The 14,617-nt window shown below is 53.7% G+C and overlaps 9 protein-coding genes across 9 annotated transcripts in view; 4 read left to right on the forward strand and 5 right to left on the reverse strand.

The window, feature by feature from the left end:
* The window catches only part of BU26DRAFT_513439 (uncharacterized protein), a 1,320-nt gene extending 1,189 nt beyond the window's left edge, over positions 1–131 (forward strand). The window contains exon 2 of the mRNA XM_033827624.1: positions 12–131. Within this exon, the coding sequence (XP_033691642.1) occupies positions 12–125 (114 nt within the window). The 3' untranslated portion in view covers positions 126–131. The remainder of the gene's footprint in view (positions 1–11) is intronic.
* Positions 132–1,118: 987 nt separating this feature from the next.
* Positions 1,119–3,750, forward strand: BU26DRAFT_526971 (uncharacterized protein; the record flags this gene model as incomplete). Its single annotated transcript, XM_033830737.1, has 2 exons — positions 1,119–1,174; positions 1,515–3,750. 2 exons carry the CDS (start codon positions 1,119–1,121, stop codon positions 3,748–3,750), a joined length of 2,292 nt encoding a protein of 763 aa, XP_033691643.1.
* A 404-nt stretch (positions 3,751–4,154) lies between these two features.
* BU26DRAFT_526972 (Pkinase-domain-containing protein) lies at positions 4,155–5,459 on the reverse strand (the record flags this gene model as incomplete). The annotated part of the gene is made up of 3 exons (XM_033830738.1): positions 4,155–4,295; positions 4,350–5,312; positions 5,364–5,459. The coding sequence occupies 3 exons, from the start codon at positions 5,457–5,459 to the stop codon at positions 4,155–4,157; spliced, it is 1,200 nt and encodes a 399-aa protein (XP_033691644.1).
* Positions 5,393–7,930, reverse strand: BU26DRAFT_26832 (uncharacterized protein). The gene is made up of 5 exons (XM_033821343.1): positions 7,864–7,930; positions 7,749–7,813; positions 7,070–7,684; positions 6,875–7,019; positions 5,393–6,827 (listed from the first exon to the last, which is right to left on the reverse strand). Exons 1-5 carry the CDS (start codon positions 7,924–7,926, stop codon positions 5,730–5,732), a joined length of 1,986 nt encoding a protein of 661 aa, XP_033691645.1. The 5' UTR covers positions 7,927–7,930; the 3' UTR covers positions 5,393–5,729.
* A 130-nt stretch (positions 7,931–8,060) lies between these two features.
* On the reverse strand, positions 8,061–9,121 carry BU26DRAFT_536709 (phosphopantothenoylcysteine decarboxylase). The gene is made up of 2 exons (XM_033831364.1): positions 9,027–9,121; positions 8,061–8,975 (listed from the first exon to the last, which is right to left on the reverse strand). The coding sequence occupies exon 2, from the start codon at positions 8,966–8,968 to the stop codon at positions 8,180–8,182; it is 789 nt and encodes a 262-aa protein (XP_033691646.1). The 5' UTR covers positions 8,969–8,975; positions 9,027–9,121; the 3' UTR covers positions 8,061–8,179.
* Positions 9,122–9,544: 423 nt separating this feature from the next.
* BU26DRAFT_445579 (putative aldo-keto reductase) lies at positions 9,545–10,639 on the forward strand (the record flags this gene model as incomplete). Its single annotated transcript, XM_033824590.1, has 1 exon — positions 9,545–10,639. Exon 1 carries the CDS (start codon positions 9,620–9,622, stop codon positions 10,637–10,639), a length of 1,020 nt encoding a protein of 339 aa, XP_033691647.1. The 5' UTR covers positions 9,545–9,619.
* A 418-nt stretch (positions 10,640–11,057) lies between these two features.
* Positions 11,058–11,542, reverse strand: BU26DRAFT_412446 (ribosomal protein 60S; the record flags this gene model as incomplete). Its single annotated transcript, XM_033822969.1, has 4 exons — positions 11,058–11,112; positions 11,150–11,295; positions 11,348–11,425; positions 11,474–11,542. 4 exons carry the CDS (start codon positions 11,540–11,542, stop codon positions 11,058–11,060), a joined length of 348 nt encoding a protein of 115 aa, XP_033691648.1.
* Positions 11,543–11,703: 161 nt separating this feature from the next.
* BU26DRAFT_513445 (uncharacterized protein) lies at positions 11,704–13,910 on the forward strand. The gene is made up of 8 exons (XM_033827625.1): positions 11,704–12,080; positions 12,143–12,224; positions 12,277–12,301; positions 12,351–12,629; positions 12,679–12,914; positions 12,965–13,178; positions 13,229–13,414; positions 13,463–13,910. The coding sequence occupies exons 1-8, from the start codon at positions 11,864–11,866 to the stop codon at positions 13,658–13,660; spliced, it is 1,437 nt and encodes a 478-aa protein (XP_033691649.1). The 5' UTR covers positions 11,704–11,863; the 3' UTR covers positions 13,661–13,910.
* BU26DRAFT_445588 (SET domain-containing protein) lies at positions 13,782–14,561 on the reverse strand. The gene is made up of 4 exons (XM_033824591.1): positions 14,439–14,561; positions 14,243–14,369; positions 14,000–14,178; positions 13,782–13,952 (listed from the first exon to the last, which is right to left on the reverse strand). The coding sequence occupies exons 1-4, from the start codon at positions 14,512–14,514 to the stop codon at positions 13,849–13,851; spliced, it is 486 nt and encodes a 161-aa protein (XP_033691650.1). The 5' UTR covers positions 14,515–14,561; the 3' UTR covers positions 13,782–13,848.
* Positions 14,562–14,617: the final 56 nt, after the last annotated feature.

The raw sequence follows: 14,617 nt of genomic DNA on the forward strand, positions 1-14,617 counted from the left end.
AAGCGGAGGAGGAAGCGAAGGAGAAAGCGGAGGAGGAAGCGAAGGAGGAAGCGAAGGAGGAAGCGGAGGAGGAAGAGGAGAGTGATGAGGATGAGGATGGAAACGAGGATAGGATGGAAGAGTAGGCCGCTCGCGTGGACAACGAGGCCTCAGATTGTAACCGTAAGCCCGCAAATTGCGATGGAACAACAGCTGGGCACCTATGCTTTGAACAGCCTCTCGAGGCTTCTTCCAAGCGCAGCGTACCTCGCTGCCCTGCGAGCGCCACACTCTTACAGTATGTAGCTTTGAAACTAAGCTTCCTGAATCCATGACATCAGGACGAGCCTAGACCAATGAGCTTTCCTTTCACAGATGCACCAATTAGTCGGACCTCCCCTCAATTCCCCAGAACTCGGGGATGCTTGACCGGTGGACCACGTTCAGCGACTGCGGCCAGACCTGTGGTCGTTCTGCGGTCTGCGCCCAAAATAGCCCTCCTGCCGCACTGAGCTAGCGCCGGGCGGGGTAGGTGAAGGACACGGGCTGTTGCAACATCTAGCCTTTCACGCGACGCAATCAGCCTCCCCGTCCCGCAGTCCATCTCGTCCCGCAGTCCATCAGGCAGCAAGCAACAAGCCCTTCGACTCCTGCCAAGCAAGCGTCACGTTTCGAAGGACTGCATGCGTCCAAGCGTACGCCCGCCAGCACATCGTGTGCGCATGTACGCGAAACGTAGGAGCGAAGGCTGAAGGGATTGTTATGCGAGAGGAACGCAAACTCCGCAGCGCCTGAAGCTCGACTCCGCAACTGTGTAATATGCCACTCTTCAGATGATCGACCAGCCCCAGTCTAGGCCTTCCTTTCTCGACCCGTGGCGTCGCACTCTGCAGGAAGCCACATCACCATCCAGCCCCCACACGCGACCGCACGTGCGCTCGCTTTTCGCACGAACGTGGCTTGCCTTAGCGATCCTCCTCACTTTCGCGCTGGGGCTGAGCCCCTTGAGCTGGTCTTCGAAACAAATAAGCTTCCCTTCAATATGACCATTCCGCCGTCTCATTGGCCTCTGCTTCCCGAAGGTTCGCTTCAGCCTCTTCCATCGCGGCGCGTTGTTAGGCAGTGCTTACTTTTGACCAATGTCCTACACGTCCGGCCGCGCAGGATGGCTCCGCGCAGATGGGACGACTTCTAGGTAGGTATACCCATGGATACGCCATTTTCTTCTTCTTGGCTTCTTGTATTAAAGTGCTTGATGTCCCGGCTGTGACCGCGTTCTCAGCCGTGTTCGTGGTCGTTGTGACCCGAGTTTGTTCTACATTGTGCACCTGAGCCGCGTAATCCAGCCTTGGTTTCATATTTCATTTCGTTATACGATCGTTTGTCTTTTTGCACTTCCACTTTCTTTCCAGTGGTCAGCAGCAAAACATGCTGGTCCGAAGTCTTTTCTTTGCCTCGGTGGCGGTTCTAGCCGCCGCGCAGACAGACGAGCCCACTCCTACGCAAACGACCGCTCCATCTGGGACCGGGAGCAGCGACGAACCCTGCGCAGTCATCTCTTCCCTCATCGCCTCTTTGGAAACGGCGCTGCCTGCGCAAACCGCGTTTGAGTGCCTGGATTCAGTCCCTGTAGACGTCGACGGAAACACGAAACTCATCGATGAGCTGAAGGTTGTATGGCAGTGGCAATCCGAGGCCGGTTGGCTGAAGAATACCCCTGAAGAGTGGGAAAACGGGCCTCTGGATATCGAAGCCGAACTGGATAATATCCTTAACAACCTGGATTCATTTTCCAGCGAGTATGCTGTCCAGCTCGCTATTCAAAACATCACTGTGCGGACCGGAAACTTCCACTTCAACTATCAGCCCGATATCCTGCAAGCGTTTACTTGGTGGCGCCAAGTCGCGGTCGTATCTATTTCCGACGATGGAACTTCGATGCCCAAGCTCTACTCAGCCGAAGATATGATCCTAGCAACTCGCGGAGATCTCAGCATGTCCGATATTTCCGAGATCACCCAAATCAACGGCGAAGATGCGTATACATACCTGGATAAGGTCGCCAGCTGGGAACAATACATCGACGGCGATGGCCGCCTGAACAACCTCATGTACAAGGGCGACACGACTTCCCTCGGCACTTTCATCACCCAGACTCAATACGACGGGCCCTCCACGAACTTCACCTTCGCCAACGGGACCTCAAGTTCATTCGACAACTTCGCTGAGCCGCAACTCTCCTTCGAAGGCGTATCAGATGGCCAGAGCTTCTTCGATACTTATTGCACGGGCACCATCTCGGGGACTCCTTCCAGCGCGAGCCTCAAGTCCGCTCTCGACCAGAAACACATGAATGCCAGGCTGGGACCTCAACCTCACATCCCCCATAACGACTACACCACACTCAATAGGCGCCAGATCCCCAGTCGCGGCTATCCAGACGCTGTCGTCGAGGCCGAGAGTGGCGCCGTAGCTGGATACTTCCTGACCGGTGATGGCTACGATGATGTCGCTGTCCTCAAGATCATCACTTTCGCGCCCGAGGGCGATGACACCGGCAACGAATTCCAGGGTGTAGTCCAGCAATTTCTGGCCGAATGCGTCAGTGAGAACAAGCAGAAGCTCATCATCGATCTGCGCGAGAACGGCGGCGGCGCTACTAACCTCCTCCTGGATACTTTCATGCAGTTATTCCCGCAAGAGGAGGCCTTCTCCGGCCAGAGGTACCGCGCCCAGCAACAATACGAACTCATCGGCGACGCCGTCAACGAGATCCACAACAACGCCGACCTCAACTCTTCCTACGCCGCAGCTACCGACTCCACCGTCGACGCCGACTACAGATACTGGGCATACTGGCATTTCCGCACCGCACAGGGCGACAACTTCGACTCCTGGGACGAATTCAACGGCCCGGAAGGCTTCAACGACGATAACTTCACCGTGACAATGCGCTACAACTATTCCAACGCCGACACCGTGTCCATCCGCCCGACCGGCTTTGACTTCGTCGACTACAGCAACCTCACCACCCCGTTCAACGCCTCAAACGTCCTCATGTACACCGACGCCCTCTGCGGCTCCAGCTGTGCCTCCTTTCACGAAGAGCTCAAGAACATCGCCGGCGTGCGCGCCGTCACCGTCGGCGGCCGCCCGACCAAAGCCCCCATCCAAACGGTCACCGGCAGCAAGGGCGGCGAAGTCATCCCCTTGTTCTACTTCCCGCTGTTCGCCGCCACCATGCTCAACCTCACCGACACCATCGGCCTCGCCAGCATCCAGTCCGACGACTCCGTCCTCACCAGCCTCGCCAACACGCCCCAGCTCAGCACCCGCGTCGGCGACCAGTCCTCGCGCCTGCAGACGCAGGACCAGATCCGCAAGGGCGACACCACAGCCACCCCGCTCCAGTACATCTACGAGGCCTCCGACTGCAAGATCTTCTACACCGCGGATACGTATGCGAATCCGGACGCGGCGTGGAAGCAGGCCTGGGACGCGTTCCAGGACGACGCCAAGTGCGTCGAGGGCAGCACGAAGCATCCGAGCAGTATCAGCGGCGGGTATACGCCGTTTGGCCCGGGCGAGCTGCAGGACGAGGATCTGCCGCAGAGCAATGGGACGGCGACGACGCCTGGTGGGCCGAGTGGGACAGGGACTAGTGCGTCGGGCACGCCCGTGGGTACTGGGAATGCGGCGCCCTTGGTGGGCGTGAGCGGTGGAGCAACGGCGGCGGTGGTTGCTGCTGCGGCTGTGGCGTTGATGTTGTAGTAGGGTGTTGACGACGCGCGATATACATGCATTATTATAGGATTTGGCGCAGCGAACAGGCAGCATACTGGCTTCTATAGGTTGGCAAAAGGGTTTCCTTGGGCTTAGTTATATTTTATACCCCTGGCACAAGGTGAGGATCGAATGCAGTGTATGATTTCTTTTAAAAGAGTTCTATGGTCCTGGCTTTCGTGATAATTACCTTGCTACAAGTGTGTGTGTCTACCTACCGTGGGCAAAATTCCCAAGGATCAAGCCGAAATAAGCTACCCTTGACATTGGTGTTCCCTGAATGTTGCCCGGGTCATTCCTATGCAAAGGTCGAATCTAAAGAATGGGATGTGCCCTCCCGAAATGAATGGTGACAAACGGTGATGTCCAAATAGGCGAACCCGAGGAGTCACTTACGCGGTGACAGCCTGCTCCAGCATCCGACCGAAGGATCGCAGCCCAGACCGTGACGACTTTTCGACATGTCGCACGATCCACGGATGGTTAAGCACCTCCTCGAGCGACATCCTCTTCTCGGCATCCAGATTCAAGAGCTGCACGTCCATCAGCACCGTCCCGGAATACAGCTCGAGGAGCGAAATACATACCTGCCGAATAAGCCCCTCAGCCCCTTTTGACACATGCCCCGGTATCCTGACCTTCCCCTTGAAGTTCGCAATTTTCTTCTCTGTCGCCTCCCTCGTCTTCATCTCAAACGGCGGCTTGCCAACCAACAGCTCATACGTTAGCACTCCCAAGCTCCACTGATCGACCGCTTTGGTGTAGTATTCGTCCTTCTCCCCGGGCTTCATCAGCATTATGGCGACCTCGGGCGACAAGTAGTCCAGCGTACCGCAGACGGTCGACCGAAAACCCGACTCAGAATGCACGCTATATCCGAAGTCGGCGAGCTTAATCTCATTATGTAGGCCAAGTAATATGTTCTCCGGTTTGATGTCTCGGTGCGAGACGTTCTTGCTGTGCATGTATCGTAGTGCTTCCGCCATTTGGGCGACGTACAGTGCGGCGGCGCGCTCGATGAAGCGGCCTTGCGGTTGCTTCTTCAGGCGGTGGTATAAGTTACCGCCGGGAGCGTATTCGAGAACGAGATATATGGAGGTGTCATTGTGGAACCAGGACAGAAAGCGGAGGATGTTGGGGTGCGCGAGATTCTGGTGCACTTCGAGTTCTCGCCGTATCAGTCTCTCGTCCTCTTCGGAAGTGCATTGGACTTTCGAGATGACTTTTAGCGCACAGATGTAGTCTGTGTCGCGGTGGCGGGCGAGGTAGACTTGTCCAAACTTGCCGCGTCCAAGTGGCCGGCCGATTTCGAAGTCGTTAATTCGGAGATCCGAGCGAGCGGATGGGAAGGGGTCGTCGCCGCTTCGGTCGTGCTCAACCGCGAAGGGTTTCGGGGCTCCATTTGAGGTTTCGAGAGTTGCGAGATCTTCCAAGACTTGCTTGAGCCGTTTCCGTTCGCTTAGGCGGCCTTTTGGGCTTGCTGCTGACTTGGTGACTTTCGTCCGACCTTGGGTTTTGAGGACGCCGATTTTGGCTTTCGTCTTCGCGATCTGGCGTAACACGTCAGCATCTAAATAGTGCTTCATAATCGTCAAACTCACTGTTGATTTGATGTTTCCAAGTATCGATTCTACGTCTTTAGTCTTCTTGGAAGCCGGCTGCGCGTTTTGGTTTGCTGCCTGCTTTGTTGGCGCCATTGTAGTCGAATGTTGTCGGATTGACAACGTGTTTTCGCAAATTGCCGCGGGCACAAGAGTGTGTTCGCTCAGAATATAGTGGCCTGGTGGATATTTTGCTAGAAGAGTGGTGTTTCTGGTTGGTGTTTGTTTGCGGACGAGTGGTAGTTGGGGCAACAGAGGTTGGTGTTTTCGTGTTCGCTTTTCTTGATCGAGTGAAGGAGTCTTCATCCGGACTTGCTCGAAACACTACCTTCGTACATCACTAGCAGGATCTCACTTAGTTTCCTCCTAGGCTCCAAACCCGCCAGTCATCCAGTCAATATCTGCAGTCCAGTCTCCCAGCATCCAATTGCCAATAGCGGTGAATGCCCCATTCGAAGCGAAGTAGCTATCATGTGTACCAATATCCGCGAGAAGCGCGTCGGTGAAGGATGATGTCCCGGCGGTGTTCGTTTGACCCGTGATAAGCGTTGTACCAGAATTAGGATCAAACGAAGATGCCGTCTCCAAGGCTTCATCCGACGACGGCATCGGTCCGTTGTGCGAAGGGTTCCGGCATGGAAGTGGCTGACCTATTTCATTGACACTTTGTATCGTATCGCTCTGCGCTGGCATTACTGAAGCCCACTTACTGCATAGGTCGGGGCCAAAGAATTTGAAATACTTCATCGGCTCCGGCTCCGGCTCCGGCTCAAGCGCAATGTGTATTGGGCCTTCGTGCCGATTCTGTGCGCTGACAGCTCGAAATACAGCTTTGATAACTCGTTGCGCCCCCACGGCAGTAGGATATCGTTTCGCCATCTCGAGAAGACATTTGTTGATTATCTCGAGTTCTCCGTCTGCTATCGGCCAGAGTGAAGGATACTTGTAGCATGCTAGTTGGGCATATGCGGCTGTCATGAGATGAAAGTTGAACACTGGCGCGAGGAATCCTAGCTCTCCTCTCGCAAGAAAGTCCTCAAAGATGCCTGCAGAGAACGATGACGCTAGAATTGCAGCACCTGAGGGTGGGACTCCGGGTGACGCCGGCCTGTAAAGCAGCATGATTGCGGTAAAGAACATGACGTTTAGTTGGCGGGATTTGAAATTATATGGGAGGAGAGAGCCGCTACTTTGATCGCATATGCGAAGCGCATGAGGAAGGTCGCGGATCCAGGAGAATAACCGTGTCTCTATGGATACCTGTTTCGTCCAACCTAACGTACCTCGCACGAGGGACTCGGTAAGATCAGTCAGAATAGCGCAGATATCCTGGTATGCTAGGAAGAGAAGTGCGTCGTGATTAGCTTGCGGGAAGTCTTCCAGAGTAAGAAATCGGATGTTACAGTCCTCTGGATTGATAGTTTTGGGGCGACCATGGCTTGTAGCAATTTGGCAGTCCCGGATCTGCTCGGGTCAGCTATGGGTAGAGAATCGGATCATGCGCGTCTTACGAAGAGCGTCCACCACAGTCGCCGCCGCAGTTTAGCATCGGCTTGTTTATGTCTAGGTTCTCGGTGAAGTCCAAGTTGATGAGCTAAAGCTACCCCCATGTGGAGCCAGAAACTACTAGCATCCAAGGAGATATGTTCGGGTCCGCTTCGGTATTGTTAGGCCGGCCTGTCAGGGCAATAAACGGGGTATATTACCTGTTATTGAACCAAAGAATCAAGCATACGGATCGAACTACCGTCATGGGATCCTTCTCATACCCAAGATGATATAATGCTTTAGCCTTCCGATAGAACGCCTCCCCCGATGCGCAAGCATCCGGTGCAAGAGACACTCTGCTTGCAGCAACGAAGATAGATTGCAAGAGCAAAAGCGAGGGACGGGATCCTCCAGCAGGCTGGAGCTCATGCGGCTCCACAATGGGCATCCAAGGGTAACAGTGCTCGAAGAAGCTTGATAGGAGGCTGTCGTACAAGGACCGGGAAGGTAGTTCGAAAGCCCGAATATCGATCAAATATCTTTTGTCTTCATCTGCTAAGCTGGTGTTGCGTCCGGAGGAGTATCGCTTGGCGTCGTCCTCGTCAATGGGGACGGTGCCCGACACGTATTCGGCTCGTCCTAGGTAGCTCCCGGGGCTCGTCTCATCTTCGCTTTGAAGAAGAGTTGTTCGCGGTTGAGTAAATTCCGGCGCAGTAGTTGAACCTGGCAGGGGTGATTGAACAATTGGAGATCTCAAAGAGGATCGGACGTCATGACGTTTTGCAGCCTGAGGACTGACAGGTGGATCATGTTTCCTCTTGCGTCGATGCGGCCTGTATATCCAACAACGTTAGACTACGAACTTCACCCTGCTTGAGAGGTGGTCCACCTACTTACACGCATGGCTGGGTCACATTCACACAATGGCTACACGGGAATTTTCTACGCATATCGCACCGGACCTGTGATGGTGAGCGGTGGGTGTTGGGAGACAAAGTGCGGGTTCGCTTACCTTGCGCCGATGGCAGAGCTCGCACGCGGACCCATTTGGTGCACTGGATGTCTTGTTCTCCATCTCGTGGTAGAATGACGGCAAGGGCGATCTGAAAGATGGCGGAGAGAATCGATACGCTAGGCCAGAAGAGGAAAGGTCACACAACACGCGCTCGGGTACCATTTCCGGGAGCAGCTAAAGAGTAAGAACCATGGGGACTAGAAGATACTTCTTATTGCTAATTTATGTAGTTTAGAGTCTCGCATAGCAATGAGGTGTACCGTATGACTATGTTGTCGAGGGTTTCTAGCCGATTAGCTGCAGACTGACGATACTATCCCATGTCGCCAGCACTCAGCCCCAACCTATCCTCAATCACCTTTACAATATCCCTCCAATCCTTCATTGCACCACCTCCAACATCTCCACAGGCCAACTCCTTCTCCATCGGTTGCAACACCTCAAACCAGCCCCCGTTTCTTACGCCCCAATCCTCATCTAGCACCTTAACCTGTTGCTTCGTAATAGGCTGCTTCCACATAGCCGTATTCATAGATGGCGCAACAAGTATCCTCTTCTTCCTCACTGCGCCCTCGCTGCCTTCTTCCCGCGGCCTGTCGAGCCCAGGAATGTCTCTGACCGGATCCAGTTCGCCCGTTGTGTCCCACGCGCGCATTACGGAGAGGAGCAGATTGTCTGACCACCCTTGTGTAATCTTCGCGAGGGCGTCTGCGCTCAGAGGCGCGACAACCATCATGTCTGCCCAGCGCCGCAACTCAATGTGCAGGATCTTGTTGCCGCGTACCCATGGTTCTCTCCACTCATCCTCGTCAAAGTATATCCCATCTACATTCGGCAAGGCTTCTATTTCCTCTAACGAGGGCTGTTCTGCGCTCTGGCCTCGCAGGAAATTGGTAGCAGACTCAGTGAAGACAAGCCGTATTGAGAGGTTCGAGTATTTTGACAGCGCTTTTATTATGTTCGGAATTTTGATGGTTGCGACGGATCCTGTGGCGCAGAGAAGGAGGTGAATCTTGTCATCGTACAGCGGCAGAGCGAGCGGGTCTTCGTCGTGCACTGGCTTGAGGTTGAGCGGTTGGAGGTCTTGTACGACGGCGGCCATGCTGCAGCTGCAAGATGTCAGTGTCCTCCGAGGGAGTGGTTAGTCGGTAGAGATTGACATTGCTCAGTTATCGATAGTGTACACTCTCCTCGTGTGTGTGCATTATTAATGGGCCTGGAGGCAACAGAGAATGATGGAAATGTGAGTCGGGATGGACCGTTTCGTCATTGGTGCTTGGCGTCCAAAGCGAGGGCTGGCGCACGTGATGAGTCTCAAGTCCCATGCTTCGTGAGCTATGTACAACCAGGCCTCTTACCAGAGTACTACGCCTTTACTGATCCGTACTGATCCGGACGAAAAGTTAACTCGAATATGTCAGGCAGATTTTGTAAACCTTGCAAGCCACCGGAGCAGTTCTTATCGCCGCGCAGAAACTCCGGGCGTGGCCCTCTTCGGGAGACGTCATGCATCTCTGTGCGCGTACGGGAGATACGTGCTATCTTCCATTGGCCAAGTTCTTCATATGCCTCGAAACGAAGAGCCGAGGACCTCAAGCTATTCTAGTAGTTTATGTGGAGAGATTCGGACGATAAAGTATGATATAAATTCTTCTCGCCGTCTTCTTACTACCGTCAAGTTTGCCTCTCCTGGATTTACACATCTCTTAACAGTTTTTTAGTCCCATATACTTGCAGTCTCAAGCACCACATCATGTCTCTCCCTACAGCTCCCCTGGGCAAGAACGGCCCTCAAGTCAACCGCCTCGGTCTCGGTTTGATGGGTCTCTCCTCCTTTTACGGCACCAAGAAGTCCGACGCTGAACGCCTCGCTCTCCTCGATAAGGCCTACGATATGGGAGAGCGCTTCTGGGATACTGCCGACATGTACGGGGATAGTGAGGATTTGCTATGCAAGTGGTTCGAGGCCAGCCGAGGCAAACGCGATAACATCTTTCTCGCCACAAAGTTCGCCAACAGGGTCAATCCCGACGGTACTCGCGAGATCAATAGCAGTCCCGAGTATTGCAAGGAAGCGTGCGCTAAGAGTCTGAAGCGCCTCGGCGTGCCGACTATCGACCTGTACTACTGCCACCGCCTGGACAGGAAGACGCCTATCGAGAAGACGGTCGAAGCAATGGCTGAGCTCAAGAAGGAGGGAAAGATCAAGTATATAGGACTATCGGAGTGTTCATCAGACTCTCTTCGCCGAGCACACGCCGTCTATCCGATCAGTGCCGTGCAAGTCGAATATAGCCCCTTCGCTTTGGAAATCGAGTCGCAGCAGATCGACCTCCTGCGCACATGCCGCGAGTTAGGCGTTGCCGTAGTTGCCTACTCACCTTTGGGACGAGGGATGTTTACTGGCACCCTACGCTCACCGGACGACTTCGAGGAGGGTGACTTCAGAAAGCTCGCGCCAAGATTCTCAAGCGCGAACTTCCCTAAGAACCTGAAGCTTGTGGATCAATTGAGCGGCATGGCGAAGAAGAAAAATGTTACGCCAACACAGCTGGTGCTTTCTTGGTTGATGGCGCAAGGGAACGACATATTCCCTATTCCTGGGACGACCAAGCTTGACAGGCTCAAAGAGAACTTAGGTTCGCTAGATGTGAAGCTGAGTAAGGAAGAAGAGCAGGAAATTCGAAAGGCGTGCGAAGCCGCGGAGGTCGGCGGTTCGAGATATCCTGAGAACTTCATGGCGGCTTGTTATGCAGACACTCCACCATTGTAAAGTTCGTCGAGTCGGCGCGCATGGCGTACATACCAGCCTAAGAAACAAATGCCATTCGAAGTCAACACGTATCTTCCCAAAAGGCAGTACGTCCATGTGTGGTTGAAGGCCCCTTTTTGTAAAATACTTTTGCCGTAGAAGCTCAGCTCGGTCCAGTGATCCTGCAATGTTAGCAGGCCCATATCACAGCCGGGTCCGCGCTATGCACTTTCGAAGTCTTTCATTGAGAACCTGTCACCGTTACATATCCCATGACGCCGTCCTTCATCCTCCATAGCGGACTGGGATATGCCAAGTAGCGTCATTGACAGTCGATAACAAGACCTGCCGCGGGAATGGGAATATGCATGATCCGCCCGTTGATCCGTTTTGAACCCCGACAAAGGCAAATGGCGAAAGAAATGGCGAGAGAGGAAGTTTAGTCGAAGAGACCGAAGCCCATGTCCTCGTCTGATTCCTCCTTCTCTGGTGCACTTTGTTAGTCCTGGACAGGTAGGGATACGAGCTAACGTACCCTCTTCCTTCTCCTCTTTCTTCTCTTCCGCGGCGGGTGCGTCGCCGCCAGCAGCAGCGGCAGCACCACCGGCGGGCGCCGCAGCACCGCCGCCTGAGCCGACGTTCAGAAGCAGATCCTTGACGTCCTTGCCCTCGAGAGCCTGTCCCACATCAGAAATCGGCCTTTGCTTCGCACCCAACTTGTATTCGCACCTTAGCAAACAGCGTTGTCCATATCGGCTCGACGTCTTCGATCTTGGCGGCCTTGATGATGGACTGGAGCTTGTCGGCCTGGGGGGATTAGCATTTGTTGCCCAATTGCACCCGCGAATTTCGTACAGTGATATCGACACCGTCATCAGCGAGGATGAGGGCCGCGTAAGAGGTAGCGAGTTCGGCGGTAGACATTGCGACTGATGGTCGTGAGCGGTCGTGAGGTGAGTTTACGCCGAGTCGAGATGTTGCAGTTCACGATGAGATTTGGCGCACCTTTGTGGGAGGCCCGTTGGCGTCGGTGAAAAGTTAAGCGAGGCGCCGATGCTGGGAAGGTGCGCTTCACGTGATTGCCCCGCGAATCAACGTCACTTCTCTCGCCTTCCATGCCGCTTCCCAAATGGTCCGATGCTACAGCCCTAATCTCGACGCTGCATCCACTTTTGAGACTGAAACTGAGCACACCGCCGCCCCAGAGACCCGCCTAACTAGGAGCACTTGACGTCTGCAGCCAGGATGACGGACTCGCCCACGGTGCGCATTCCGCTGGACCCGCAGGAGCAGCCGATGCTGGACAAACTACTCGCTATTCGAACAAAGCTCGAGCTGCTCAAGCAGGACAAATCGACCTATGTCAAGAGCCAGGATGTCATCGAACTGTACGACCAAGTCGTCGAGCAGGTCGAGGTCTTGAACCAGATACGGACGACGAAACGCCTTGAGCAGAACAGAGGTATCTCTCCGTGTGGGGTTACGCCGAGGCGAATGCCGCTTACACATGCGTTCTCTCAACAGTGGACACGGTGCTGGACGACTGTTTTCAGCTCATCTCACTCGCCTACATGACCATAGGCAAGAATCATGAAGCCCCAGCAGTGTATGTCGTTCTCTCATAGTCTCCTCTGTTGCATTAGCTAATCTGGAAATAGGTACTCGTTCGTATCAACAACCAAGGCAAGCACGTGCGATCCCTCACATATATAACTGACTGACACTCTGAAAGCGTCTGCTCGATCATCTCGAAGAGGCCCATTTCTACTCCCCAAAAGATCTCGAATCCATCGGCGCCGAACTGAAATCCTGTCGGCGCTACCTTGAGCGAGGCAAAGACTCCTACAGCCCTCAGCTCTTAACTCTACTGAATGCACGAATCGGAGTTTGCGAAGAGATCCTTGGACGGCTTGAGCTTAACCTGTCCCACCTGACGCCCGACCTCACGCCGAAATACGACAAACTGGTCTCTATTCTCAGGTCGCTTGCTGGCTGCAATACACGGTCGAAAGTAAGCCATCACCTCTACCCCGACCTGCCTTTACTCACTGATAATGCAGTTCCCCAATGAAGAGGTGGACGACTACTTGGAGCAGCTAAAAGAGCTTCAGGAAGAGCTGCGACCGTACGGCATTCACGCATATGAGACTACCGGCTCGAGGGAGGAGAAGATTGCCGAGATGGCGGAAAAACTCCAGATATCAATGGCACATCCAGAGCCAGCGCCGGAAGCGAAGGAGCTCATCGAAACTCTCCTGCGTCGAAACTTCCTTTGGGTGGCTTTAATCAAGGAGAAGTAAGTTTGACCGTGACCCTTTACCCGACTCCTCACTCACTTTGTAGCAGGCAAGGCAGGATCGCGCCCGCTTTCCAGGATACGTACGACAAGCTGCTGACAATCCGCAACAAGCTGGAAAAGCTGTCTCTCACACAGGCATGGTCATTGCGCGAGACAGACCTCTGGAACTTCCAACGGCAGCTTGACCGCATTGACGAAGCCCGAGTGGATGGCAACTTTTTCGATGCTCTAGGGAGGCCAGCAGAGCTGTACGAACAGAGGGTAACCTCCTCCGCGTACGCTTATTTGACCGTTTGCTGACTCATGTCTAGACATTGCTGTACCTGTTGCGAAAGAGCTACTCACTCATTTACCACCTCATCGTTTCGTCGGAGCCTGTGTCGGAAGCGCTTTTGCCCATATATAACCAATTGACGACGCTGCGGAAATGCCTTCAGGAAGTCAAGAAGTTGGGCGGCGTATCATCTCCAAGGGAGCTGTACCCTTACAGCATGAAGGTGGGTGTTCCGATTACGGACGAGCTTACCTGTGCTTACAATTACTAGCTCAATTCGATCGACAACATGCGTATAGACGGCAAGTTTATGGTTGGCAACGAGATCCCCGACGGACAGGGCAGCGTGACGCAGCTGCTTGAAGAGTGCTTCGAGCTTGCATACGAACTACGCACTGACGTAGAGGATAGCAGCTCAGCAGACCAGACGCCGGCTAGCGAGAGTGGCACCGAACCGCTGGCTGCATGAATATCTGTTCGTTAGTTTTCCTGTGGCGGTCATTTCCAAATTGAGTTTTAGCACTGGGATGCATTGCGAGGGAAATTGGGCAGGTATCGGTCGTTCCCGCTCAGTTTCGGTGGTTTCGTTTCCTTGGTGGCTGTCTGATGTGTACCTCCTTCCATTCGATTCGCTGTATCTATACCTGCGTCTAGCTTTTAATCCAGCTGTATCTGGTTCAGCTGCGCCATCTCCTCATCAGGTCGTGGAGGAGCTGGACAGTCTACATCTTTGAATGTCAGATGGTCTCCGTAGGATATGCCTAGTTGCTGTTAGGTTGGTTGAGAATTAGCATCTAGGCCCACTCACAGAGTTCTTCACCGGCGCAGATGTCTCGTGAAGCGCGGTATGTGATGAACAGGCGGTCTGCATCCCGTTCCCATACGACATTTTGTTCCTGGGTCGAGTGGTTGAACATGGAACCGAGTCCAAAGATGACTGCTTGTGCTACCTTCTTTTTTCCATCTTGATCTATGATGGGCCAGTTGCTACACAACTTCAGCGATATCCTCTAGCGAGATAGTATGAGAATTTTGTCATGCGATAACTTACTAGGTATAATGATAAAGTGAAGTGTGCTCAAGATGCTTCTTATTCTCTTCTATTCCCAGGACTAATACGGGACACACATCAATAACCGTTTTCGCTGGTATATCTCTTGTAGCGAAAACGCCGCGGCCTACCAAGGCGTCAGCATACTCTAGAAACAGAAGAAGTAGCCGAGCGAAGACACGGGTCACAATGCAACCTTTAGGGGTATCGCTTATGATGCCCAGGTCAGGGCAGCGTTGCAGTGGAATGTGGGATGCAGCAGGTAGGTCCATCTGGGGCGTGGAGTAGAGGAGACGGCTGATAGTGTTAGAGATAGACGGGTGGCTTTTGGGGTCGTACGGAATTGGAGCAATGGGAAATTTATAGAGGAGTGCA

The sequence above is a fragment of the Trematosphaeria pertusa genome (assembly GCF_010094035.1).
Source record: "Trematosphaeria pertusa strain CBS 122368 unplaced genomic scaffold BU26scaffold_1, whole genome shotgun sequence".
NCBI classification, from domain to species: Eukaryota; Fungi; Ascomycota; class Dothideomycetes; order Pleosporales; family Trematosphaeriaceae; genus Trematosphaeria; species Trematosphaeria pertusa.